Raw genomic sequence first — 26,606 nt, forward strand, 5'->3', positions numbered from 1 at the left:
TGTCTAGATGGAACAAATCAGTCTGAAGGGAGATCAGCTTTAAGCTTCTTTAGGGATGGATTTATAGTAAACTAGTGGAACCCAGCTCGTTTCCTCAACAATGAAACGGGCCCTAGAAAGGCTCTCTTGTAAGCGATTTTTTTTTGTCTCTCTCCTGCCCTCCCCTCCCCTCCCCTCCATGTCCAGCGATTCTCCTCTTCCCTGCCCTCCCATCCGTGTCCATCCCATCCATGTCCATCGATTCTGCTCTGCCCTCCCCTTGATGTGCCGCGATTCTCTCTTTCTTTGTACCTCATTGTTTTCTGGCTGACCTGGCTGGCTTCCCTTCCGTTGGTAACATCCTGACGTCAGCTCACCTCCAGCGTTCCCTTCCCTCTCACTGTTCCGCCCTCTGATGTCATTACGTTTTTACATGAGGGCGGGGACAGTGAGGGGGAATGGAACGCTGGAGGCTGGCTGACATCATGAGATGTTACGAACCCAGGCAGCCAGACAGCGATGGAACGTTGGAGGTGCAAATTATTATATAGGAAGTAGTTAGAACCATCCTAGTAGGCCAGGATTGTATTAATGCAGACCCACAATAAATACAAGCTAATTCATTCAAAATAATACATGATTTAAAACAAAACAGTATTTGATATATATTTGATAAAGTACTTGTGCCATTGTCAACCAAATTGGCTGGTCCATTGAAGGGCTAGAATTGCAGCATATAAAAACTCAGATTTTATAGATTTTCTTAGAAAAGAAAATAAGATGATACCCTTTTTATTGGACTAATTTAATACATTTTTTGATTAACTTTCGAAGGTAACCCTTCATCAGATCTGATCTGATATGATGAAGAAGGGTTACCTTCGAAAGCTAATCAAAAATGTATTAAATTAGTCCAATAAAAAAGGTATCATCTTATTTTCGTTTCTATGTTTTATTTTATTTCTATTGATTACCTTTAAAAGTGGTCTAACACTGCTACCACATCACTTTACTCATAGATTTTCTTGAAAGGAAATTATATTGTATTTCTGATGTCCTTTTAATGGAGCAACATTGCTCCTAATTTTGAGAAATGGTGCTAGCAGTTCCAGGTAGCTTAAACTAATAAGAATTAAGAGAGAATTAATGTCTGTCTGAGCATTAATTTTACATTTCATGAGGGTTTTTTTTTTTCATCCACATTTAACTGTTAGGGAGCTGGCTGTGATATGTAGTGGTTAGTGTTCTGTGGTGTTTCCACAAACTTGGCTCAAATCATAGCATATGGGTAATGGCCTGAAGTAGAGGAATAACCTAGTGGTTAGAGTTATGGGCTGAAGCCAGGAAAGCTACTGACATGGCTTGTGACCTTGGGCAAGTCACTTGAGCCTTCATTACCTCTGGTGCAAACTTCATTACCATGTGTTATTAGTAAATAGGTCCTATTGTGTTCCGGTGTGAGCTAACTCTGTAGTGCCTTTGACTAAATTTAGCCCTTAGATTATAAGCTCTCTTGAGCAGGGAAACATCTACTGTACCTAAGTGGTACTCACCTTAGGCTCCATCTTGGATTAGTATTTAAATCTAAGATACAAATCCAAATATACATGATATCGATTCCAGGGCATTGGTGGCTGCTATTGCTGCTCCTAATGCTAAGTTATTTGCTAGTTGGGCATTAGATGATTTTTGTAAACTACTACTACTACTGATAATTAGCTTGACCATTGGGTAAGGTCTTTATCTGTCTTCATTTACTACTAATCAGGGGCGTAGCTAGGTGGGGCCACAGGAGCATGGGCCCCCAAAGATTTAGTCCTGGCCCCCTCCACTTTCAACCCCCCCCCCCCCCCCCCCGCCGATCCTCCCCCACCACTTTCGACACCCTGTCGCTGCTGCCACCACAAAGTACCTTTGCTGGCAGGGGTCCCCAACCTCCACCAGCCTTAGTTTTCTTCAGCGCCGGTATCCAGCGCTTTCGCTCACTTCGCTGATATGTGCTGTGAGTCCTGACGTCCAGCACATCTAGCACATTCAAAGGAACGTGCAGGATGTGAGGACTCACAGCACAGATCAGTGAAGTGAGCGAACATGCCGGAGACCAGCGCTGAAGAAGACTAAGGCTGGCAGAGGTTGGAGACCCCTGCCAGCAAAGGTACCTTGTGGCGTCGGGGGGGGGGGGGTCAAAAGTGGCAGGGGAGCCGCGGCGGAGGGAGGCGGGCTAAAATGTCCCCCCCCCCCCCCCGACCTTGGGCTCTGGACTCCCCTCCCGCCGAGGTCTGGCTACGCCCCTGCTACTAATCATTTCTATAACACCACATACATACACAGTGCTGTGCACATTATATGCAGCTACTTTCTCTGTCCTTGGTGGGAAAATGGAGGATTAAGGAGGGAATTCAATAAACGGGACTGAAAGTTCAGTTCTAAAAGAGTTGAATGTGTCCTTTTATAGAATATTGTTTGACGTGGATCCAGCACCTCACTTTTGGATGCCATAATAATGCGTGTTAAAAGCAAATGTAAATGTCAGCATCCAACTTAGGCCCGCTTCGGGTGAATTCTGTAAATCCATTTGCTATTTTCTGGAATGCCCCGACACACCCCTGGCTACACCCCCTTTTCAGATAAGTGTGATTGAAGTTATGCACCGTGCTTTATAAAAAAGAATGCAGTGAGATGTGCACAATGTAATTTGAGACTTCCAATTAATTTCCAAGCTCATTAGTCAATTTGAGATGGGCACAATATATACGATCCAGGGTAAGTGACCTACCCAGGATCACAAGGAGCTGCAGTGGGAATCAAACCCAGTTCCCTAGCTTCTCAGCCCACTACTCTAACCGTTACTCTGGCTGATATTTAATGCTTTTTATCTGTCCAGGAACGGTTCCTGGCCTGTTAAATAGCACTTAACTGGCTAAGCACTAATATTCAGCGGGAGATAGCTGGTTATCTTTACTGAATATTACTGCTCAGCAGCTAACTGGCTAGCTGAGAATATTCAGCAGTAACAGGGTGGAAAGGAACCAATTCCAAGTGATCAGTCACCACACCAAGATAAGATGCTCCAATGAAATTTTATTAAGACCCAACACGGCCCGGCTATAACAAATTTAGTATAGCATGCCTTGGTACAAATTTGTATCAAGTGTTTAAAACGCTCCACTATCAATCGATATACAACTAAGCACTCATCGATTGGACCCCTGAGGAAGGCTGTTATAGCCGAGCCGTGTCGGGTCTTAATAAAATTTTATTGGAGCATCTTTTCCTGGTGTGGTGACTGATCACTTGGAATTGGTTCCTTTCCACCCTGTTACTGCTGTGTTCTGCCTTTGTGGAGAGTGTGAACCCCATTTGTCTTTTTGTCTGCTAGCTGAGAATATTCAGCACATTGCTGGCTAAGTTTTGCGGCCCAATTGGGCCGTCCAAATAGCAAGCCTATCTTTAACCGCTATAAACCTAACCGGCCAGCGCTGAATATTGGCTTGGCTGGTTAAGTTTAAACTGGCCATAAAAGAAAACAGATATTCAATGCCGGTCACTGGAAATGGACCAGCATTGAAGATCCAGGTTCAGCACTAATTGCATGATTTAGCCGACCTGCCTCAGGTGGGCTGAATATCAGCCAAATTGACTTTTGTTTATGGAGCCGACCTGCCTCAGGTGGGCTGAATATCAGCCAAATTGACTTTTGTTTATGGAATGCTAGTGTAACAGGTAAAATATGTGCTTATATTTTAGGCACAAGCTCTTACACAGGTTCTCAGGCCACTGCACTAACCATTAGTCTACTCTTTCACTATACTCCATATCTACCCAAAGTGGACAGATCACTGTTTTGCAAGCAAGAAGAGCCAGTTTGGTCTTTAGCTGCCATTTACTTTGTTACCACGAGTGTGGAAAATGAAAATTGCTGGGGTTTGTCTGACTAATGTGTATTTCCTCTACTCTGTGCAGTGATGGCACCAATGAATACATGGATATGAAACCAGGGCTGCCTTATATTCCAATTAAAGCAGACAAAAGAAGATCGGTGAAAACAGGTAACTGCGCCATTGTGAAAACTATTCCCTATACAAATGATTTTTCCTGACTACTCATAAATGGAGATATGTATGTCTTAGTGGTAGACTTGGGGGAAAGCCTTTGCTTGGCCCTGGGGGCAAGCAGCATGGAATCTTGCTATTTCTTGGAATCCTGCCAGGTGCTTGTGACCTGGATTAGCCACTGTTGAAAACAGAATACTGGGCTTGATAGACCTTTGATCTGACGGAGTATGGCAATTCCTATGTTCTTATATGAATCAACATGTTAGTAATGTAGATTTTATTTAAAGCTACTACTACTTATCATTTCTATAGCGCTACTAGTCGTACGCAGTGCTGTACACTGTACATGTAAGAGACAGTCCCTGCTCAACAGAGCTTACAATCTCAACCATTGCTATATGGTTGAGAAACATGGTAAGGTTTTCTTGTCCTGGTACCCAGACTGCAGGGTTCCTCAGGGATCCCCTTTATCTTCCTTTTTTAAAAAAAGGTTTAATTGAAGAAATTATTACTGTAAAATTACAAACCAAGATGTTTCCTCTTCAAACATTCATATACCAGCTCACCAGTCAAAATTATTAAACATCAACCCTCACATTAATTTAAAAGTGGAGAAAAAAGACCCCAGACTGCTTAATGAACCCCCATCCCCAAATTCATGGGGCTAAAGCATATAATTGTACTCAATACTATATCAAAATGTACTCAATATCTATATTTTCTTACCACTGTTCATACAACATTTTATACTGTACTTAAAATTGAGTTAAAAAGAATTACCTAAATAGGAAGATAATTTCTCCTAACTTTTTATTGAGAAATTTTGAGAGTAGTGCTGAGTTATTGTAAGTGAATCAGTTAGACTAAGATAATCTATATTCCTAAGTTTTCCTTGTTTGTTGGTTAGGATCATATATCGATCGAAATGGTACTATAGCCATGCCAGAAGAAGATGAATCTGCTCTGGATATTGAAGATCTACTAAGCTTTTCTTATCAGGTTGCAAAGGGCATGAGCTTCCTTGCCTCTAAAAATGTAAGTGCTTTTGTGAAATATGAATGTGGGCTGTCCCCTCATTCCCCCCCCCCCCCCCCCCCCCCCCCCCCCCCCACACACACACACCAAATCCATCCCCATCTTTCCTCATTTGGCATCTAGAACAGTGCTTACCAATATTTTTGTGGCTGTGACCATATGATAGGGGCCAAATAAAATTGTGTGACCCCCAGAAGTGCAGAATAATGATGCACCTATGAAGAGCCCACCCAGGTTGTGACCCTAAATGTGGATTTTGTGACACTTTTTTTTTTTTGCATTTGCCTATAAAGACTGCATGTTTGGAAAAGGCAAATGAACAGGGAAAAAGAATGCTTTTACTGTATGAGCTTTTGGGCCTGTACAGGTGGTCTTTCCTCACAGAGTACATGCCAAAGCAAAATCATTGGCTCTGTTTAAACTGTGAAGGTACAGCTTTTTTCCATTAATCAGACTACTGTCGAACTCAGAAAATACACCCGAGTGCCTGCTGATAAACCAGGATTCCAAAATCTTGTGTGCATCTTAATACTGAAAATTTCTGGCTTTTAAGACCTGGTGGTGGTGGGAACTCTATAACATATTCTATAAAGTAAGCACCTGCTTTCTAGCATAGAATACTAGCCCAGTTGAGTACATACAATGTATATTTTAGAGCTGCTGTAAGTGCTCGCAGCTAAATGTCAGGGCTTCTATAAGTTACATGTGAAATGTGAGTCCCGCCCAAGTGTCACAGCTACCTGAAGCCATGGCTTAATGGTTACAGCAGCTGCTTATGACCATACACAAAGAGCATAAGGTTGTCGGTTCAAGCCCTACTTTTTTTTTTAAGAACAAGGACAGCGCCGGGCAGACTTCTATGGTCTATGTCAGTGGTTCCCAAACCTGGTCCTAGAGGTATCCCAGCCTGTCAGGTTTTTAAGATACGCACTATGAATATTCATGAGATAGATTTGCATGTAGAGGAGGCAGTGCATGCAAACCTCTCATGAATTGTGGGTATCCTGAAAACCCAACTGGCTAGGGTGCCTCCAGGACCAGGTTTGGGAACCCCTGGTCTATGTCTAGAAAATGGCAAGGATAGATCAAGATCAGGTATACATATGAAGTATCACATCATACCTTATGTAATGAGTGTATCTTGTTGGGCAGACTGGATGGACCGTACAGGTCTGTTGTCATTTACTACGTTACTATGTTACCTGTGACATACACACTACATAAGGTATGCACATATTTATAGAGTAGTGCTTTAAGTGCAACATTGGCATTTACACACCTATGTGCCCACATACATGTGTATATGCCATTATTCTAAATAATTTCACATGTATTTGGTGCATAAATGTTCGCACTTAGTCTCTAGATTTACCCTGTTAGGGGAAAAGGAAAGAGAAAGGAGATGGGACCCGATATACCGCCTTTCTGTGGTTACAATATTATATACAGTGTCAGCAAGCACCCCTCCGTGCTGTCCGCTCTTGCTTCGACACCTCTCTGTGCTGTCCGCGCTCCGCTCAACACCTCTCTGTGTGGTCTGCGCACCTCGGAGCACCTCTCCGAGCTGTCCTTCTTCGCCCACACAATTGGGGCTAATCCATCTCCTCAACAGAATTGTTCCGGCTCACTTGCAAAAAGCAATTCACAGTACTGTTTATTCTGCAGAGCACTTTTATTTCAGAGCCCCACCAGCCGGCGCATAGAGTATGCGCTGTATTCCCGCTGCTGGTCTCTGTACAACTTACTTCCCTTCTTCTTCCCCTCTCCCCACAAGCCCCCAACAGTTCCCAAAAGTTCAGTCTTGAGACTCCAAACCCAAATGAAATAGACTTTTGAGTCAGTCAGTTCCTCTACTCACTTTCTCCTACTGCCTAGGAGATAGAGGCATTTTCTCCTCCCTCACTTGTCAGCCACCAACACTCTGACAACCTCCCACAGAAAATGTACAGACTGACCTTCTTCATGTAATTACCCTCTGTCCTGAGCAGAAGAACTCCATTTGCTCCTGTTCAGCTTCTTTCATGGCCTTTTCACCGTCCTCCCCCAGCTCAATCTCCTCCCACTCCATGGAGTCTTCCCCCACCCTCTCTCCCAGGTGCTGCTCCTCCCCTTGATTGTCCTCCATCTCCCAATCACCTGCTGACCTTTCTGCCTGCTGGGAGTTGGAGTGCTGTCCCTCATGTTCCCTCCTCCCTTGCAAGTGCTGCTGGGTTCTGTAGTTCACTTCCTTTCTTGCAAGTCTCCTACCCCCTTTCCCCGAGAGAGAGTGATCTTCCTTTCTAGGCCTACTGCCCCTGTCAGTTCTTCTCTGCCTTCCCTCTACCTCCTCCTTACAACAGGTATTTATTTTATACCTTGGGCAGTGGAGGGTTAAATGACTTGGCCAGAGTTATGAGGATCTGAAGTGGGACGTGAACCCAGTTCCCCTGGTTCTGAGGCTATTGTACTAACAGGCTACTCCTCCAAATACTTTACCAATATAGGCTACTATTAAGATGTATTATTTCACTATTAACCCCAGTTATTAGTAACTAGATATCACTGCATAAAATGGGACCTGTTCTAAAACAGCATAAGTTAGTGATTAAATAACAAAACTTTACAGTAAACCACATTGATAACTATGCCCCTTAATGTTTTCTGAATAGCACATACTAGAAACTACTCAAACTATTATAATCCCCCCATTATATGGGGATTACTGAGTGGTGTTGGTTTCTGCCTGGAGTCAGTGGTAGGAGAGCAAGAGATGTCCCTGGGTTGGAGGGAAGCCCAGCCCATGGGTAGTGTTGTGGAATAGATTGCAGAGAGAAATGTTTCTGGTTTGTGATTGACAAGTGACAAGTGAGATGGAGTTTGAAGGTAATAAAGGTCCTTGTTTGCTTGTGCATGGGGTCTTTAGTTGCCTTCACTCCTGCCAGAACCCTAGGAGAAGAGGGGAGTATCCTGGAAAGGCCAGATAACCTAAGGCTTTAGTAAGGGTGAGTTATTTTCAGCCAAAGGTAGTAACTGCTGCAGAGGAGTGCTCTGGGTGAGTAAGGGGAGCCCAGCTCGAGAGCAGGAACAGGGAAGAACCTGTTGAAAGCCGGAGGATGCAGCTTGGTGAGGTGCAACTCTGGAAGAGAGGACAGACAAGGATCCTGGAGGAATCTGCTGGTAACCAGTAACCACCAATGCTATCAGCACAGCCTTAGATTATGCAGCCCAAAGGGATGGATGATCAACTGGAGGAGTTGTGTATATTTGTACATAATTCTGGATTGCTATAGGAAACATTTAACTTAATGGATTAAGACTGTATCAAAGAGGTGTGGCTGGACAGAAAACCTCTTAAAACTAAATGCTGACTATACATACAATTTGGAGTTTGGATGTACTGATGTTGCAGAGTTCAGTAAAGTTTTTCATAATTCCGTGGTGCAACGAGTATTCTTTGAGACGGAGACAGCAAGGAGCTTACTCAGGACTGGCCAAATAGAACTCAGGATAAGCCCAGTTTAACATGAATATGGCTTTTCAGATTATTTTCCGGCCCCGGCCTGTGCTCAAGCTCGAGTAAGAGAGACTAAACTGTGAGTGAAGAGTGAGTTGGTAAAAGGTTCCCTCCTTTTGTGGCCCAGGGTCGATCAGAGAACTGAGCTGGCCGTTGAGACCCAGGTTACACTATGTTAAACCCAGCGTTTGCAGATAATGAGATCTGGTCTAGTAGAAAGATGTATTATTTTGATAAAGTGACTGCTTGATTGTAATGGAATTTGTTTTATTTGTCAGTGTATTCATCGAGATCTGGCAGCAAGAAACATTCTTCTCACTCATGGTCGAATAACAAAAATATGTGATTTTGGCCTTGCCCGAGATATTAGGAATGACTCAAATTATGTTGTCAAGGGAAATGTAAGTACATGGCAGTAACAATTTGTCCTGAGTTTTTCAAGTTATAAATCATGCTTGTGATGAGCAAAATCAAGTGCTAGGTTGAATCTCATTGTTCGACTGATACTGGAAAATCTGTGTGTGTAAGAAAGATATAGCACATTCACATGCTGGAGACCTTTGTCTTTGTAAAGCTTGTGAATATGTAAAAACATATGGTCCAATATTCAAAAGAAATTATTGGTTCACTGGATACTTTTACCATCCATGGAGCCGATATTGAGACTACAGGAGGGGAGCCTGGCTAACTCTCGCGGTCAGCGGTGAACCCAGAAATTCAATGCTGGGGCCATATCTGGTGACTGGCATTGAATTTCCAGGTTTTTTTGGCTGCTAAAGACATAAACTGGTTAAGCAGATATTCATTGGCTGACTGGCTAAGTTATAGCTGCCAAAGATAGACCCACATAAACAGCAGGTCTATCTGGCCACTCAACTTAACCAGTCAGCCAGTGAATATTGGTGCTAACTGGCTATGTCATGCGACATAGCCAGTGACTGGGCTAGCTGCTAAGCAGTAATATTCAGCTGAGTTAGCCAGCTATCTCATGCTGAATTTTAGTGCTTAGCCAATTTAAGACTATTTAACCGGTGCTGTTTCTGGCTGGTTAAATAGTTTTAAATATCAGCCGGCATGTAATTTAAAGCTCACATGTATAAAGCCCCCTTTAGGATAGAACGCCAAGGTAGGTAGGAATTGGAATGTCCAAGGCAGGAAGTGCACAGTTCCCCTGGTATTTTACAAAAGACTGATAATCTCGGAGCCATTAGCAAATATGTACAAGGAAGATGGTAAGTACATGTGTATTTGCTGGTACATTCAGTGAGAGAAGCCATTTCACAAACCTACATGTGCAGAAAATAGCATTTTCCTGGAAAGTATGCATGCCTCAGAGCTGGTGCAAAAGCTGATAAGGAAATCATTTTGAATATACACATTCCCATTTTTGGCCTGTCCAAACCACGTCCCCTTGAATCACTGTATTCCAAGCCATCTAAACAACAATTTTTTTGAAATGGTTATTTACATATGTATGCAGTCTTTGTGTGAATGCCATTATTTCCATGTGTAAATGCTTCTAAAATGAGCTCCATAGTATCGAGCCAACTATCTGACTGAATGGCTCAATAATATCCATATAAAGAAGGGCCTGGTTTGGGGCAGGGTGAGGGCTAAGAAATTATCCAGATAGCGTTGATATTCCAACACTCTATGGATAAGTTATGTTTATACCTATGAAATATACATATATTTCACACCACTGCTTATACAGATAGTGACATTGAATATTCATATATATGCTAGTATTCTAAACATTTATGAGAGTAGCACATGCTTAAATGTAAGCATCTATGTTATAGACTTGCCTCTTATGCATGTACCAGCATATTTTGTAAAATTCACAAATCTACTATAATAAAACTCACCCTCAACGTTTTGAGGACACTGACGTCAGTGAAGCCAAGCCCTGACTTCCTTCAAAAAGGTTCGAAGGTTCGTGTTGGTGAAGCCACCAAATCGCTCCGGGCCCCGCCCCCGAGGGCGGAGCAATGGCAGAACAAAGAAGGGATTGGCAGGGAGGGAGGCAGGGAGGCGGGGGGGGGAATCGCCCCGGGCCCCGCCCTTGCGTCAAACGTCATGACGTTGGGGGCGGAGCAATGGCAGAACAACGAAGGGGTTGGCCAGGGAGGGAGGGGGGTGTTCGCAACGAAAACCTTGCTAGCGCCCGTTTCATTTGCTCTGAAACGGGCCTCTTTTACTAGTACTTCATAATTCTGCCTCTTTTCCATCCAACTATGCCCCTGAGAATGCCTACATGTGATCTTATAGGCATAACACAAGTATTTGGAAGCCCCTAAGTGGCTATGCAGTTTTATGATAGGCCTTTTGGTCACTGGCAGGCAGGATTGACTCAGGCACACAAGATGGATACATCACAGTACGTCACCTCGTTAGAACTGCTCTCAGCTCAGTACTTAATGCAAAGATCTGAGCATAGGTGGCCCTTTCCACATGTAGCAGTCTTCTGAACTCCTCAGTTTTGTTTTTTTTATTTAGCCAAATAGACCCTGGACAAAGTTCTCTCAATAATGTTTTCTACAAATTACCTTGTTTCTTCTGAAATTTTTTGTCACATTCTTTATACTTCAGGCCCTCCCTGAAGTATAGCAGAAAGTTCCAGAACTTTGACACACATTCTAAATGTGTACTCCTCCTTGAGCTTGCAAGGTTTAGCTAATACGATAGTACATGTTGCTAACACCTAGCTATAAGTCTTTTGCATGTGTTCATTTTTACAAGTTTTAATATGTATACTCACAATCTGTAATGCAATAAGTGTAAAAGAAATTGAGCCTTTCATTTTGAAATGTAAACTTATGTATCTGTCAGATGATATATATACACACAAACATATATTTTTATTTCAGGCGCGACTTCCTGTAAAATGGATGGCACCAGAAAGTATTTTCAATTGCGTGTACACATTTGAGAGTGATGTCTGGTCATATGGAATATTACTGTGGGAGATATTTTCTTTAGGTAACTTTTAATGCTTATTTCATGATACATTTGTATCAGACGTGGAGGGGCATAATTGAACAGGGCGCCCAAGTTTTCCTGAGGATGTCCTCGCAGGATGTCCCCGCGAAGGGGCGGGGAAACCCGTATTATCAAAACAAGATGTGCGTCCATCTTTCATTTCGATAATACGGTCAGGGATGCCCAAATCTCAACATTTAGGTCGACCTTAGAGATGGTCATCCTTAGAGATGGTTGTCCCCGGTTTTCGGTGATAATGTAAACCGAGGACGCCCATCTCAGAAACGACCAAATCCAAGCCATTTGGTCGTGGGAGGCGCCAGCATTTCTAGTGCACTGGTCCCCCTCACATGCCAGGACACCAACCGGGCACCCTAGGGGGCACTGCAGTGGGCTTCAGAAAAAGCTCCCAGGTGCACAGCTCCCTTATCTTGTGTGCTGAGCCCCATAAAACCCACTCCCCACAACTGTACACAACTACCATAGCCCTTACGGGTGACGGGGGCACCTAGATGTGGGTACAGTGGGTTTTGGAGGGCTCACATTTACCACCACAAGTGTAACAGGTGGGGGGGGGATGGGCCTGGGTCCGCCTGCCTGAAGTGCACTGCAGTACCCACTAAAACTGCTCCAGGGACCTGCATACTGCTGTCATGGAGCTGGGTATGATATTTGAGGCTGACATAGAGGCTGGAAAAAATATTAATTTTTTTTAGGGTGGGAGGGGGTTAATGACCACTGGGGGAGTAAGGGGAGGTCATCCCCGATTCCCTCTGGTGGTAATCTGGTCATTTAGGGCACATTTTTGTGGCTTGGTCGTAAAACAAAAAGGACCAAGTAAAGTCGTCCAAGTGTTCATTAGGGACGCCCTTCTTTTTTCCATTATTGGCCGAGGACGCCCATATGTTAAGCACACCCCAGTCCTGCCTTCGCTATGCTTCCGACACGTCCCCGTGAACTTTGGTCATCCCTGCGATGGAAAGCAGTTGAGGATGCCCAAAATTGGCTTTTGATTATGCCGAATTGGGCGACCCTGTGAGAAGGACGCCCATCTTCTGATTTGTGTCAAAAGATGGGCACCCTTCTCTTTTGAAAATAAGCCTGTTAGTCTATAAAATCTGTTTTGTGCAAATTTACTAATAATTTTTTAATTAACAGGAGGCAGCCCCTACCCTCGAATGCCGGTGGATTCCAAATTCTATAAAATGATTAAAGAAGGATACAGAATGCATAGTCCAGAATGTGCACCTGTTAAAATGTAAGAGTCCATTAACAATTTGCCAAGCTGTTTTAAACGGGTTGAAATTGTGACCTTCCATGGTTTAGGGAAACACTGGTTATGATGGACACTGTTCTTTTGCTTGTATAGGGCTTCTCATGTCGATGTACATTGCACTGCACTTTCTCTCACTGCCTTTCAGCTGTTGAAATCATTTTTAAATATGGCTTGCTAAAAAAAGGTCACATACTATATTTGAAAATGTTATTCCTTAACTGCTTTATGTGTGACACCCTTATAGAGGGGGTCTGATATTCAAAAGTACTTATGCACATAAGTGCTTTTCAAAAAATATATATTGTTTATTTGTACACATAACTTGTGGCCATGTAAGTAGCTATATGGCTGAAGTTATCCATTTTAGCTGGGGTGGGATTTGGGATGGTCCAGATGCAGGTCAAAAAGTATATCCAGTGTGATGAAATTCAGCCACACTCCATCTAACCTACATATTCAAGTCTGAATGTAGGAAAAGCAGGGATAATTTGTAACAGCTAAGTTATACATTGAGGTAATTGTATCATAAGGTACTCAAGGATGAGTGTGCCTTTGCACGTGTGAATGCACAGAAAAATGGCACACACATAAGCGCTATAAGTGCTGTTCTAAAAGGGTGGGTATAGGTGGCATACTTCCAGATTCTATGTACAGTGGTGGAAATAAGTATTTGATCCCTTGCTGATTTTGTAAGTTTGCCCACTGACAAAGACATGAGCAGCCCATAATTGAAGGGTAGGTTATTGGTAACAGTGAGAGATAGCACATCACAAATTAAATCCGGAAAATCACATTGTGGAAAGTATATGAATTTATTTGCATTCTGCAGAGGGAAATAAGTATTTAATCCCTCTGGCAAACAAGACCTAATACTTGGTGGCAAAACCCTTGTTGGCAAGCACAGCGGTCAGACGTCTTCTGTAGTTGATGATGAGGTTTGCACACATGTCAGGAGGAATTTTGGTCCACTCCTCTTTGCAGATCATCTCTAAATCATTAAGAGTTCTGGGCTGTCGCTTGGCAACTCGCAGCTTCAGCTCCCTCCATAAGTTTTCAATGGGATTAAGGTCTGGTGACTGGCTAGGCCACTCCATGACCCTAATGTGCTTCTTCCTGAGCCACTCCTTTGTTGCCTTGGCTGTATGTTTTGGGTCATTGTCGTGCTGGAAGACCCAGCCACGACCCATTTTTAAGGCCCTGGCAGAGGGAAGGAGGTTGTCACTCAGAATTGTACGGTACATGGCCCCATCCATTCTCCCATTGATGCGGTGAAGTAGTCCTGTGCCCTTAGCAGAGAAACACCCCCAAAACATAACATTTCCACCTCCATGCTTGACAGTGGGGACGGTGTTCTTTGGGTCATAGGCAGCATTTCTCTTCCTCCAAACACGGCGAGTTGAGTTCATGCCAAAGAGCTCAATTTTTGTCTCATCTGACCACAGCACCTTCTCCCAATCACTCTCGGCATCATCCAGGTGTTCACTGGCAAACTTCAGACGGGCCGTCACATGTGCCTTCCGGAGCAGGGGGACCTTGCGGGCACTGCAGGATTGCAATCCGTTATGTCGTAATGTGTTACCAATGGTTTTCGTGGTGACAGTGGTCCCAGCTGCCTTGAGATCATTGACAAGTTCCCCCCTTGTAGTTGTAGGCTGATTTCTAACCTTCCTCATGATCAAGGATACCCCACGAGGTGAGATTTTGTGTGGAGCCCCAGATCTTTGTCGATTGACAGTCATTTTGTACTTCTTCCATTTTCTTACTATGGCACCAACAGTTGTCTCCTTCTCGCCCAGCGTCTTACTGATGGTTTTGTAGCCCATTCCAGCCTTGTGCAGGTGTATGATCTTGTCCCTGACATCCTTAGACAGCTCCTTGCTCTTGGCCATTTTGTAGAGGTTAGAGTCTGACTGATTCACTGAGTCTGTGGACAGGTGTCTTTCATACAGGTGACCATTGCCGACAGCTGTCTGTCATGCAGGTAACGAGTTGATTTGGAGCATCTACCTGGTCTGTAGGGGCCAGATCTCTTACTGGTTGGTGGGGGATCAAATACTTATTTCCCTCTGCAGAATGCAAATAAATTCATATACTTTCCACAATGTGATTTTCCGGATTTAATTTGTGATGTGCTATCTCTCACTGTTACCAATAACCTACCCTTCAATTATGGGCTGCTCATGTCTTTGTCAGTGGGCAAACTTACAAAATCAGCAAGGGATCAAATACTTATTTCCACCACTGTAGTGTGCCTAGCGTTCCATGCTGAAATCTAAGCGTATTTCTTAATGTGCGTAAAAACGTTAATAACAGAACTTAACAAGCAATAATAAGCACTAATTGGCAATAATTTAAAAAACTCGTATTCTACTACTACTACTACTACTACTTATCATTTCTATAGTGCTACATGGCATATGCAACGCTGTACACCATACACAAAAAGACAGTCCCTGCTCAAAGAGCTTACAATCTAGATATGAGCTGTGCCTAAATTGTAATGTGTTTACTTCAAAAGGGGCATGGTCATGGGCGGGGAAATGGGCATTTTGTGGACGTTCTAAAATTTACACACATATTTACAGAATTTGGCCTAGTGCCCATAAATCTACGTGCTGGAATTTACACCACGTTTTCATTGGTGTAAATGGAGGCGTGTCATTTTAGGTGCTAGGATATCAACTGAGCGTATTCTATATACTGCGCCTAAGTCTAGGTGCCGCTTATCGAATACTTGCTACATTTAGATGTGCCCAGTTACTCCATGTCAAAAGGTGGTTTGACTGCACACACTTAAATGTAAGGTGCACCGATACCATGTTACACTAGTATTCTATAATGAAATCTGGGTATCAGCAAGGGGCATTGGAGTGTCAAAAAAGAGTCACCCACTTACAGAATTAACCCCTTAAAATTATGCTGGTATTTTCAGCATTCACATTTAAATGCATAGTTCCACTCACTATTTGCATAACTTTGAATGGATAATTTATCCACCTAGAGGGTAATGTGATAACAAATCACCTATCTGAAGGCAAGTAGGCAAGCCTCTTTTGTAATGACAAAAAAGTGCGTATGTTTTATAAAAGCAGCAAAAAATGGGCCTAGGCTGAAGCTGTTGATATTTACGCCAGTGCTTAAAGTACACAAGCATAATTTACAAACAACACTTCAATATTCATAAACCATGTCTCCATCCATGCTCTGCCCAGACTCTGGCCCTGAACATGCCTTCATGTGGTCACTTAAAAGTGTGTGCCTTCTTGGCACTGTCCATACCTTTACACATGTAGTTCCTGGGTTAATTTTATAAAAGCCGTTTTCGTTCATAAAAAGGCCTTTAGATGCAGAAAGTCGTTTACAAAATTACCCCCTTAAAATTTTGTGTTAGCCGTCATGTGGAATATTGACCTCTAGGTTTTGACATTAAGGATTTTTCTTCCTTTTAGTGGGCAGACTAATTAGACTTTCTAATCCTTATTATCCATCTACAATGCAACTCATACTCTATGATCTGCTTTAAGGGGCTCATTTTCAAAGCACAAAAATGAACAAAAAGCAGTACAAAGTGGCAGATGAACTTTTTTGGGCAAAATTTCCAAATTGCTATTTTCTAAACCCATCTTAAAGATGTGTTTCTATACAGTTCATCTGCAGTGCACCCAAATCACAAGGGGGCGTGTTGGGGGTGGGATTTGGGCCTTCCCATAACTTGGAGGTTTTTCTGACATAATGGAACAAAGCCAAAACTTCCAGGGCTAAAAGTTAGACGTTTTGGTTTAGACCTGTTTCAGTCACGACTAACTCACAAAAAGGTACCCTAAATTTATTTTTATTTTATTTATGCATTCTTGTATCCTACTATTATCCAAAAAAAAAGTTTCGGTTCAAAGTGGCTTACAATTTACAGTTAGGTGAGATCACAGTACTGTTATGCAGTTAGAAAGAGGAGTGAACATCGGTAGTTTATGGAGGGGTCCTTTTACCAAGCTGCGGGAAAAAGGGCCCTGCGCTAGTGGCAGGGGCTGTTTTTTTCACAAGCCAGGGCCCTTTTTACTGCAGTGGGTAAAAAGATCCCCAGGCACACATGGCCATGCAGTAAGAGAACTCTTACTACATGGCCATGTGACAGGGAGCCCTTACCGTCACCCATTGAGGGTTACCGCCATGCAAGCCATTTCCGGGGGGGGGGGGTCTTTTTCCCCCGGAAATGGCATGAATTCAGGGTGGGACTACCGCCGGCAGCCTGGAAGAGTGAGTGGTAAGCCCGAGTTGGGCTTACCGCCACTCCATAAAAGGACCCCGTAATTAGCTATAGAATGTTTTTGAAAAGGTAGGTCTTCAGTTCTTTCCTGAACTGAAGATAGTGATGCTTCTTGTGGCCTTGGGTATGGAGTTCCACCATTTGTTGCCCAGATAGCTAAACCCTGCCATCTAGATGGTTTTGTAAGTTATGTTTCTGCAGTTGGGTAAGTGAAGAAGTAGATAGCCTCTGGTTTTTGGTCTTGCATTTCTTGGAATAGTTCAATCAGATCTAGCATATATTCAGGAGACATTCCAAATAGTATCTTGAAGATAAGGGTACTGGCTTTGAAAAGTAGTCTTGCCTTGATTGGCAGCCAGTTTAGCATTTCTAGCAATGGAGTAGCTCTTTCGTATTTCGACTTCTTCAATATCAGTCTTGCTGCCATATTTTGGCTGAACCAAACCAGTTAGTGTTTCAGGCTGAAAATGTGACTAAGGTGGCCAAACTTTGACTGGGTAGATTTAGCACAGCTCTGTGCAGCTCAGTTGCCTGGAAAATCAGTGCTAACCAACCAGTCTTCTTAAAAATAGAGAAGAAAGACACACACACACATATGATACCATAACCTTCACCCTCTCTGTCACCTTCATCTTCTCTCACCCTCTTTCTCCAAGTTGTTGGTTAAGCCAAAAAATTTCCAACAGGGTACAATGAACCTGATACTTTTGCTGCTTAGCAGTCTTTGGAAAATTGACTCCTGTGGTCCCAGTGAACACAGAGATCTTAAATTGCACAAATTGTTAACCTTGCACAAACTGAAAATTGTCAAGTTCAGTGTTTAATACGTAAATGGATGATGCACTTATTTATTTATTTATTTATAAGTTTTAAATTAAATCCAAGCAATATCACTGTACAGAAAAGTGTTTCTAAAGGTAACATAATCTTTATAAGAAATTCTCAAAAAGAAAAAAGGAAATATTATATACACTCAATTCCACAATATAGGATCCAAGACTTAACAGAGAGGAAAAAAAGAAAATTTAAAGGCATAATATACCTGAGGTATATGAGCTAGATATTTACTTTATGAAGAGCTCTATTTAATGTCCCGGTGTTCTCTTAGTTGCCAGAAATGCTGATAAGTGAGAAGATTCAAAGAAAATATACTTAACATCTTTATATCTAATAATACATTTACATGGGTATCTTAGAAAAAAAGGTTCCACCTACTTGTAGAACCCCAGGCTTCAGCAAAAGAAACTGCTTACGTCTACATTGCATATCCCTTGATACATCAGGAAATAATTGAATCTTAAAACCTAGAAATGGTTTCTCTCTATGTTTAAAAAACATCCTCAATAACCATTGCTTATCAGGAGATAATGCCACCATAGCAACCAATGTCACTGCAGTGGCTATTTCTTGCTGGTGCTCCACTGCTTTCCTCGGCAGATAATAAACTTGTGAAAAAGGAGAAAACTTATCTTCCATTTAACCTAAAATTTCTTTCATATAGCGCTTCAGCATTTCCAGGGGCCTAACTGTAGGTATCCTCAGAAAATTCAGAAAGCGGAAGTTATTACTCCTTGCAAAGTTTTCAAAAGTCTCACATTTACTTCTCAGATTAGAGAAATCTTTAACCATAGAACTGTAAGTGTTGAAAAGTGGAAAGGTCTTTATCAATTTGATTCACTCGAGAGAGTAACTCCTTCACTTCTGTTTCAGTTTTTTCTACTCTCATCTCTGCTTGAGAAATCTTCTGTGTGAGAACACCAGTTTGTAAGAAGAGAGTCTTACCTAAATCCAAGATTAAAAGCCATAAATAATCTTAACGTTACCTCAGAAGGCTTCTTTTGCAGAAATTTGGGAAATTTTACACCCACAGATTCAAAAGACTCACTTATCAGTCCAATTTCAGGCGTTCTTCGCTCCTCTGTTTCAATCACTGCAAAGTTGTTCACTCGAGAAGACATGGCCATGCAGTAATGTTATTCTTACCACGTGGCAGGCAGACCAGCAGTAACTGGGCAGCACACTGCAGTGCCCGATTACTGCTGGGTTAGTGCTGTGCTAGAAATTATGGAGGTATTTTTCGTAGCGCCAGAAATAGTGCAAGCTTAAGGCAGAACTACCATCGGCAGCCGCGTTCAGCTGTTGGTAGTTCCAGGTTGCCACGCGGCAAGCCTTTAGTAAAAGATCCCCTAAGTAAATAATGACTTTATGCCATGATTTTCATTAATGAATAGTCTGTTTTATTCTATCACTTTTGCAGTCATGCTTTGATGGTTTTGTATAATACTAGGGATCTCATTCAAAAAGGCTTTTCTCCAACTCTGGGGATAATACAAAAAAAGGACTTTCATTATACTCATCCACTTATGAGCATAGAAAGAATGTGAATATTTTGACATAACCTATATGTAGGTCTTTCCTGGGGTCATAAATTGGGTGTAGTGAAAGATTAGTTGAAATGTATGTTCATATTTTATAAAATGTGTACGTAAATTCATAGAGTATATGCACAGATTTACACCTTTCCCAGTGCAAGTGTAGACAAACTCAATGGGAGGTAGTTCTGTTAGCATATTTTATAAAGGCACGTGGAGGGGTATAATCGAAAGGGGCACCCAAGTTTTCCTGAGGACATCCTCGCAGGACGTCCTGGCGAAAGGGCGGGGAAACCCGTATTATCGAAACAAGATGGGCGTCCATCTTTCGTTTCGATAATACGGTCAGGGATGCCCTTTGCGAAATTGCGAAATTTAGGTCGACCTTAGAGATGGTCGTCCCCGATTTTCGGCGATAATGGAAACCAAGGACGTCCATCTCGGAAACGACCAAATCCAAGCCATTTGGTCGTGGGAGGAGCAAGCATTCGTAGTGCACTGGGCCCCCTGACATGCCAAGACACCAATCGGGCACCCTAGGAAGCACTGCAGTGGACTTCATAAATTGCTCCCAGGTGCATAGCTCCCTTACCTTGTGTGTTCAACCCCCAACCCCCCCCCAAAAAAAAACCCACTCCCCACAACTGTACACCACTACCATAGCCCTAAGGGGTGAAGAGGGGCACCTAGATGTGGGTACAGTGGGTTTTGAAGGGCTCACATTTACCACCACAAGTGTAACAGGTGTGTGTGTGTGGGGGGGGGGGGGGGGTGATCCTGGGTCCGCCTGCCTGAAGTGCACTGCAGTACCCACTAAAACTACTCCAGGGACATGCATACTGCTGTCATGGAGCTGGGTATGATATTTGAGGCTGGCATAGAGGCTGGAAAAAATATTTTTAATTTTCTTTTTGAGGGTGGGAGGGGGTTACACTGGGGGAGTAAGAGGAGGTCATCCCAGATTCCCTCTGATGGTCATCTGGTCATATAGGGCACATTTTTGTGGCTTGGTCATGAGAAAAAAAGGACCAGGTAAAGTCGTCCAAGTGTTCGTCAGGGATGCCCTTCTTTTTTCCATTATCGGTCGAGGACGCCCATGTTTTAGGCACGCCCCAGTTCCGCCTTCACTACGCCTCTGACACGCTCCTGTGAACTTTGGTCGTCCCTGCGATGGAAAGCAGTTGAAGACGTCCAAAATTGGCTTTCGATTATGCCGATTTGGGCGACCCTGTGAGAAGGATGCCCATCTTGCGATTCGTGTCGAAAGATGGGCGTCCTTCTCTTTCGAAAATAAGCCTGATAGATACCTTACCATTACAAAAAGGGACACATTTTTTGGACTCCTCACAAAAGCATCTCGTTAGAAAATGATCCTCCCTTTGATTATAAGGATAAGTCAGTTCTCCTTAACACGCCTATAGTTGCAAATTCTATAGGCACATTTTACTTGAGGACTTTGCACCATTTTGCACATGTGTACTGCCTGAAATGGGAATGAGCCACTTAAATATCTTTGATATACTGGATGACATTTTTTTGTTGGAAAATTCAAACATAAAGCCTTTTTCGTACAAGAACTAATTTTATGAAAAAGAGGGAGATGAGATCTACACAAGTAAATAGGGCTCATTCCATGGATAGCTATAAAAACCATGGTGAACAGTTTTAAAAAAACAGTGTGCCCGTATTGGCAGCCAATGAAGTTTAATAAGATATGGAGTCGCCCTTTCTCAACTGAACGTCATTGCACCTAAATGTAGGTGCAAACATTTATAACAGGTCTATGGCTCATGTCAATGCTCATGCCTAAATGTGAGATTTATAAATAAACTTAACAGTATTTTGTAAGTTGCCAACATAAATGCCAGGACTGACTATAAACTGCCTATGCCCCACCCATTTGAGCATCCCCTAACAATTCCACATTATGCAAGTTGAGCATGTAATTATAGAATAGTGTTTAGGTGCAATGCTGGATGGCAGAATTCTTTAAATTTACTTACACAATTGGTACAGACATTTAAGTGACCTGTTATAGAACTAGGAAGAAAGAAGGTGATTTTTAGGCAGGCTCTGAGAATTGGGCCAATGACCTCCAGCCATAAGGCAATGACATGTGAATATGTTTTCAGGTATGACATAATGAAAAGCTGCTGGGATGCTGATCCTTTAGAGAGACCAACCTTCAAACAAATTGTGCACCTCGTCGAGCAGCAGCTGTCAGATTGTACAAAGCATGTGAGTGTTGGTTTAAATGCAGATCTCTTTTCTGGTATCTAACTTCTTCAGAAACGCCAAGGCATCTCTTCAATTGCACAGAATGATCATGATAAAACTGCTGGATCCTCATGTTTTATGAGAAACAAAGGACATTTATAGCATATGACTGTATCAGTAGAAAAGGATTGTATGTTCATACTACAGGGCTACTTTTTAGGTAGTACAATACACCTGTTGATCCTCTTCTGGATATTCATCACTCAGTTCTAGGTCCCCACTCCCATGACGGATTCTCTCATCAGGGGTATTACATGACACTTCACCTCAGATGACCCAAGATCCTTGGTGGTCTAGTGGACCAACCTCTCTTCCCTCCCCCTAAACTGACTTGATACCCTGCCCCCAACTCAGAAGTAAACCCTACTAATCTAATAGATCCCCTCTCTCCCTCTCTGACCTGATTTGATGCCCCCCACCTCCAACACACAACAGGTGGTCTAGTGGACCACCTTCCCTTCTCTCCCTCCCCCTGCCCCTGATATTAAAAAATAAATCCCTGATAGCCTAGTGGATCCCCTTCCCTCTCTGAAACACTTCTCCCTCACACCCATCTCAAGAAGACGAAAAGCAGGAGTGATGCCCACCATGTCATTCAAAATGGCAGCACCTGAACCCTAGTTTTGCGCCCCAATTCACTGCTAGATGTCAGTTACTAAATAAATCAGTGCATCTCTAGGTGTCAGATGCCACCATACATAATGTCAGTGGTGCTGGAGGCAGGATCGAGTGGATATTGCTCCTGCCTTTCCATTTGAGATAGGTAGGGAGGGGGTGGGGGGTTGGGGAAGGAGAGGGTCCACTAGACTACTAGGAATTTATTTTTTTATATCAGGACAGGAGGGATAAGATTGAGTGGAGATGGAGGGAAGGGGGAGTCACTAAACTACCAGAGATTTTTGTGGGTCAGGGGCAAGAGGGGTAAGATTGGGGGGAGGGAGGGAGATCCACAAAACTACCAGGATTTGTGAATGGAGCGGGGGTGATGGGTCAGGTCGAGTCCAGGAGGGAGAAGGGGGGTGTTCTGCTACAGTACTAAGGGTCATTTGTGGATGTTGGGGGGGGGGGAGTAGAGGAGATGCAGATCTGGCAGGATTTCTTTTTAATGCCTCATTCCTGTTACCAGTCTCCACTTATGCACTGACAGGAAGGGGGACATTTTAGCAATGCGATATATATTACTGTGATGGTGTGCACGTTTCACACTTTTTAACAAAGCAGCAGTTTGCATACGTGGAGGGGCATAATCAAAAGGGACGCCCAAGTTTTGCTGAGGATGTCCTTGCAAAACGTCCAGGTGGAGGGGCAGGGAAACCCATATTATCGAAACAAGGTGGGCGTCCATCTTTTGTTTCGATAATACGGTCGGGGACGCCCAGATCCTGAAATTTAGGTCGTCGTTAGAGATGGTCGTCCCTAGACTTGGTCGTTTCTGATTTTTGGCGATAATGGAAACCAAGGACGCCCATCTCAGAAATGACCAAATGCAAGCCCTTTGGTTGTGGGAGGAGCCAGCATTCATAGTGCACTGGTCCCCCTGACATGCCAGGACACCAACCGGGCACCCTAGGGGGCACTGCAGTGGACTTCATAAATTGTTCCCAGGTACATAGCTCCCTTACCTTGTGTGCTGAGCCACCCAAAACCCACTACCCACAAGTGTACACCACTACCATAGCCCCTACGGGTGAAGGGGGCACCTAGATGTGGGTACAGTGGGTTTGTGGTGGGTTTTGGAGGGCTCATATTTACCATCACAAGTGTAATAGGTGGGGGGGTGGCCTGGGTCCACCTGCCTGAAGTGCACTGCACCCACTAAAAACTGCTCCAGGGACCTGCATACTGCTGTGATGGACCTGAGTATGACATTTGAGGCTGGCACAAAATATTTTTAAAGATGTTTTTTGGGATGGGAGAGGGTTAGTGACCACTGGGGGAGTAAGAGCAGGTCATCCCCGATTCTCTCCGGTGGTCATCTGGTCAGTTCGGGCACCTTTTTGTGCCTTGGCCGTAAGAAAACCAGGACCAGGTAAAGTCGTCCAAGTGCTCGTCAGGGACGCCCTTTTTTTTCCATTATGGGTTGAGGATGCCCATGTGTTAGGCACACCCAAGTCCCACCTTCACTATGCCTCTGACACGCCCCCATGAACTTTGGTCGTCACCGCGATGGAAAGAAGTTGGGGACGCCCAAAATCGGCTTTCTGTTATGCTGATTTGGGCGACCCTGTGAAAAGGATGCCCATCTTCCGATTTGTGTCGAAAGATGGGTGATGAGCCTGTTAGGGTACTAAGCTTTTGTGGTGGGCCTGCATTCACAAGCCATGCACTCAGTCAAAAGTGTACGACTCTAACTCAAGCTTTCTATATCAACTTCTAAAACAGTAGCTACTCTGTACTCCACCCCTCAGACTGGAACATTAACAAATCATCCTATCAATTCTGGAAGCGGTCTGCTCCTTTTCAAGACTCAGAATCCCACAAAACATAGAAACTAGGATGGGCTCTTCCTTCCTCTCTCCTTATCTAGCAACTGGCTCCACAGGGCATAAGTAGACCGAGATGGCTGCTTGCCCACAGACTTCAAATCCAGGAACCGAGAATCACCTCTTTTGGTTCCCTCTATCCTAAATCACTTCACTAACATGAATTCCTTTCAAGACTACAAATCCTTGTTTTTTGAGTTTGTTTTGGACTATTTCAAAACATTTTTGAATTATTGGGCATTTTAAGAGATGTAGATGATTGTGACAGCTGGGCATTGAAATAATTATAATGCAAGAATATAAATGTATCTGATATCTCATTTAGCATTTGTTTTGAAATGATGCTGATGTGAAAAGGTTAATTTAGAATGGGTATTTTATAAATTTAAATATCTACATTCAGTTCCATTCCCCCATTTTTTTTTTGGGGGGGGAACACCCTATTTGTCAGACATTTAGTTTGGTCACCTATGGATCTCCTGTCATTGAGTATTTTCTGAGGCAGTTAGAAAGGTTAAGCTCCCTGTGTCAAAGTTAAAAAGAGCACTGATTTGGGGGGTCCTGTATAATTCTGGATATATCATGATCAACTCATGTTTCTCTTTTCCTAAAATGCTAAAATATGTTTAGAAAGTAGGCTAATAAGATTCATTTTGTGAAAGGTGACAAATATGTGATTATTGTTATATGCTTCATTCAACAGATATACACAAATGGTTCAACTGTGTTTCCCAGCCAAGAAGGAAGACCAGACCATCCAATGAGGATGAATTCTATGGGCAGCACGACTTCCTCCACTCAGCCGCTGCTGGTCCATGGGGATGACTAAAACTGATTGGGTCCAGAAAAATCACAATCCAGACAATGTGGGACTTTATGACTTCATCTGATAGTTTTCCTCCTACTGACTGACCACCATTGAATAGTAGGAAATATGACAGTGCTATAATACAGTACTTTCTACCCACTTTGACTTTACAAATCATTCTACCAGTCTTCTCTTGAGCTACTCCTTGCATTGTTAAACAAATCCAAAACTGTGTCTGAAATGTCATCTTCACAAACTTGAACATTCACTTCAAACCATAATCATCTTTGGAACTATGACCATACCACTTGACATCATTATGCTGTGAGGAATATTCTGTATAATGACACACTTTTCTAAGCAAGGAAACAAGGGAAGATAATCAGTTCAGTCATGGTGTACTTTGAAAGGGTATAATGGGAAAAATGAGTCCCCAGGGAGCCCATCTCTGATATTTTGCCGGATAGCTCCCATAGGGCCTGCATCTTGAGAGAGATCATCTGCTGAAATTTAAGCAAAAATACCATTAAAAAATAAATTATATGATGCCTCAGCTTCTCCCCTAGTACCCGGACCTATGTGATCATCTTAAGTGTAAGGAAAACAAAATGCAAGCAAATAAACTAGCAGTAACCTATTAAAAAAAAAAAAAAAAAAACTGCTGGGCTTCACCCATTAACCCTAAAATGTATCCTTGACAAGCTATTTATTATTTGTATAGTGCTATTCTTGAGCACAGAGCTGTATACATTTGCCATGTTGAGTACGAACCAAGCATTTTCACAAAGACTTGCCTCCTTAGTAGTTCAGTTTATTAAAGTTTGACATACCACTTAGCCAGTAGGATCTCAGTGGCATAGCAGCAATTTCTATCACTCTTAAAGCCTTTCCTTTTCCTCTTTGATTGTATCCTCTGAGACTGATGATGAGTCCTATTTCGAGCTGATATCCCTGAAGCACTGCTGCTTCTATCAATGCAGGGTACTCAAAGAATTATGTAGCTTTCTTTTAACATTCACACTCCGAACAATAGTTTTATGTTCTGTTTTGTAAATGTTCTTCATAGTTTGGCATTCCTACCATCTTCGATCCAAGTAATCAGATCCCTCCTGATCCTCATGAGCATCCCATGCAGTCACCATACTTGGAACATGTATGTATACCATGAACAACAGAAGAGTGGATTCAAGGGAGGAGCTCTTAAAAAAATAAAAAGAGGAAAATAAAGAAAAAAAAGGGATGTAGCTAAGATAGAACTCAATAAAATGATCTTCAATGCAAAAGAACTATAAGTCAGAAGTAATAAACTATATTAGACAAGAGAAGCAATAGTTGTAGGAGGACACAAAGAAATAGTTTATATTCTGCTGAGTGCCTTTTCAGCACTCCCTATGGAGCTGAATGCTGGCACCACGGACTGGGCAAGTTGCTGATGTGAAAACAACATTTAGGCATAGCTGTTTCCAAATGTGTGGATGCTGGTTATATATGAAGTATTGAGCTCAAGCAATTGTTAAACTGCTTCCCAGGTACTCTCTGTTTGCAGGAAGAAAATTCCGCTTTGGCTTTTACCAGTATACTA

General features: G+C 42.8%; 1 protein-coding gene across 2 annotated transcripts in view; it reads left to right on the plus strand.

Annotated features, from left to right (window-relative positions):
- KIT (KIT proto-oncogene, receptor tyrosine kinase) overlaps positions 1-26,265 on the plus strand; it is a 146,284-nt gene extending 120,019 nt beyond the window's left edge. For both annotated transcript variants that reach the window (XM_030191394.1, XM_030191393.1), the window contains exons 13-19: positions 3,943-4,028; positions 4,942-5,069; positions 8,841-8,963; positions 11,433-11,544; positions 12,703-12,802; positions 21,589-21,694; positions 24,920-26,265. In XM_030191394.1, coding sequence (XP_030047254.1) covers positions 3,943-4,028; positions 4,942-5,069; positions 8,841-8,963; positions 11,433-11,544; positions 12,703-12,802; positions 21,589-21,694; positions 24,920-25,045 — 781 coding nt within the window. In that variant the 3' untranslated portion in view covers positions 25,046-26,265. The remainder of the gene's footprint in view (positions 1-3,942; positions 4,029-4,941; positions 5,070-8,840; positions 8,964-11,432; positions 11,545-12,702; positions 12,803-21,588; positions 21,695-24,919) is intronic.
- The last annotated feature ends 341 nt before the right edge of the window (positions 26,266-26,606 follow it).

This window comes from Microcaecilia unicolor, chromosome 2 (genome assembly GCF_901765095.1).
Source record: "Microcaecilia unicolor chromosome 2, aMicUni1.1, whole genome shotgun sequence".
Lineage (NCBI taxonomy): Eukaryota > Metazoa > Chordata > Amphibia > Gymnophiona > Siphonopidae > Microcaecilia > Microcaecilia unicolor.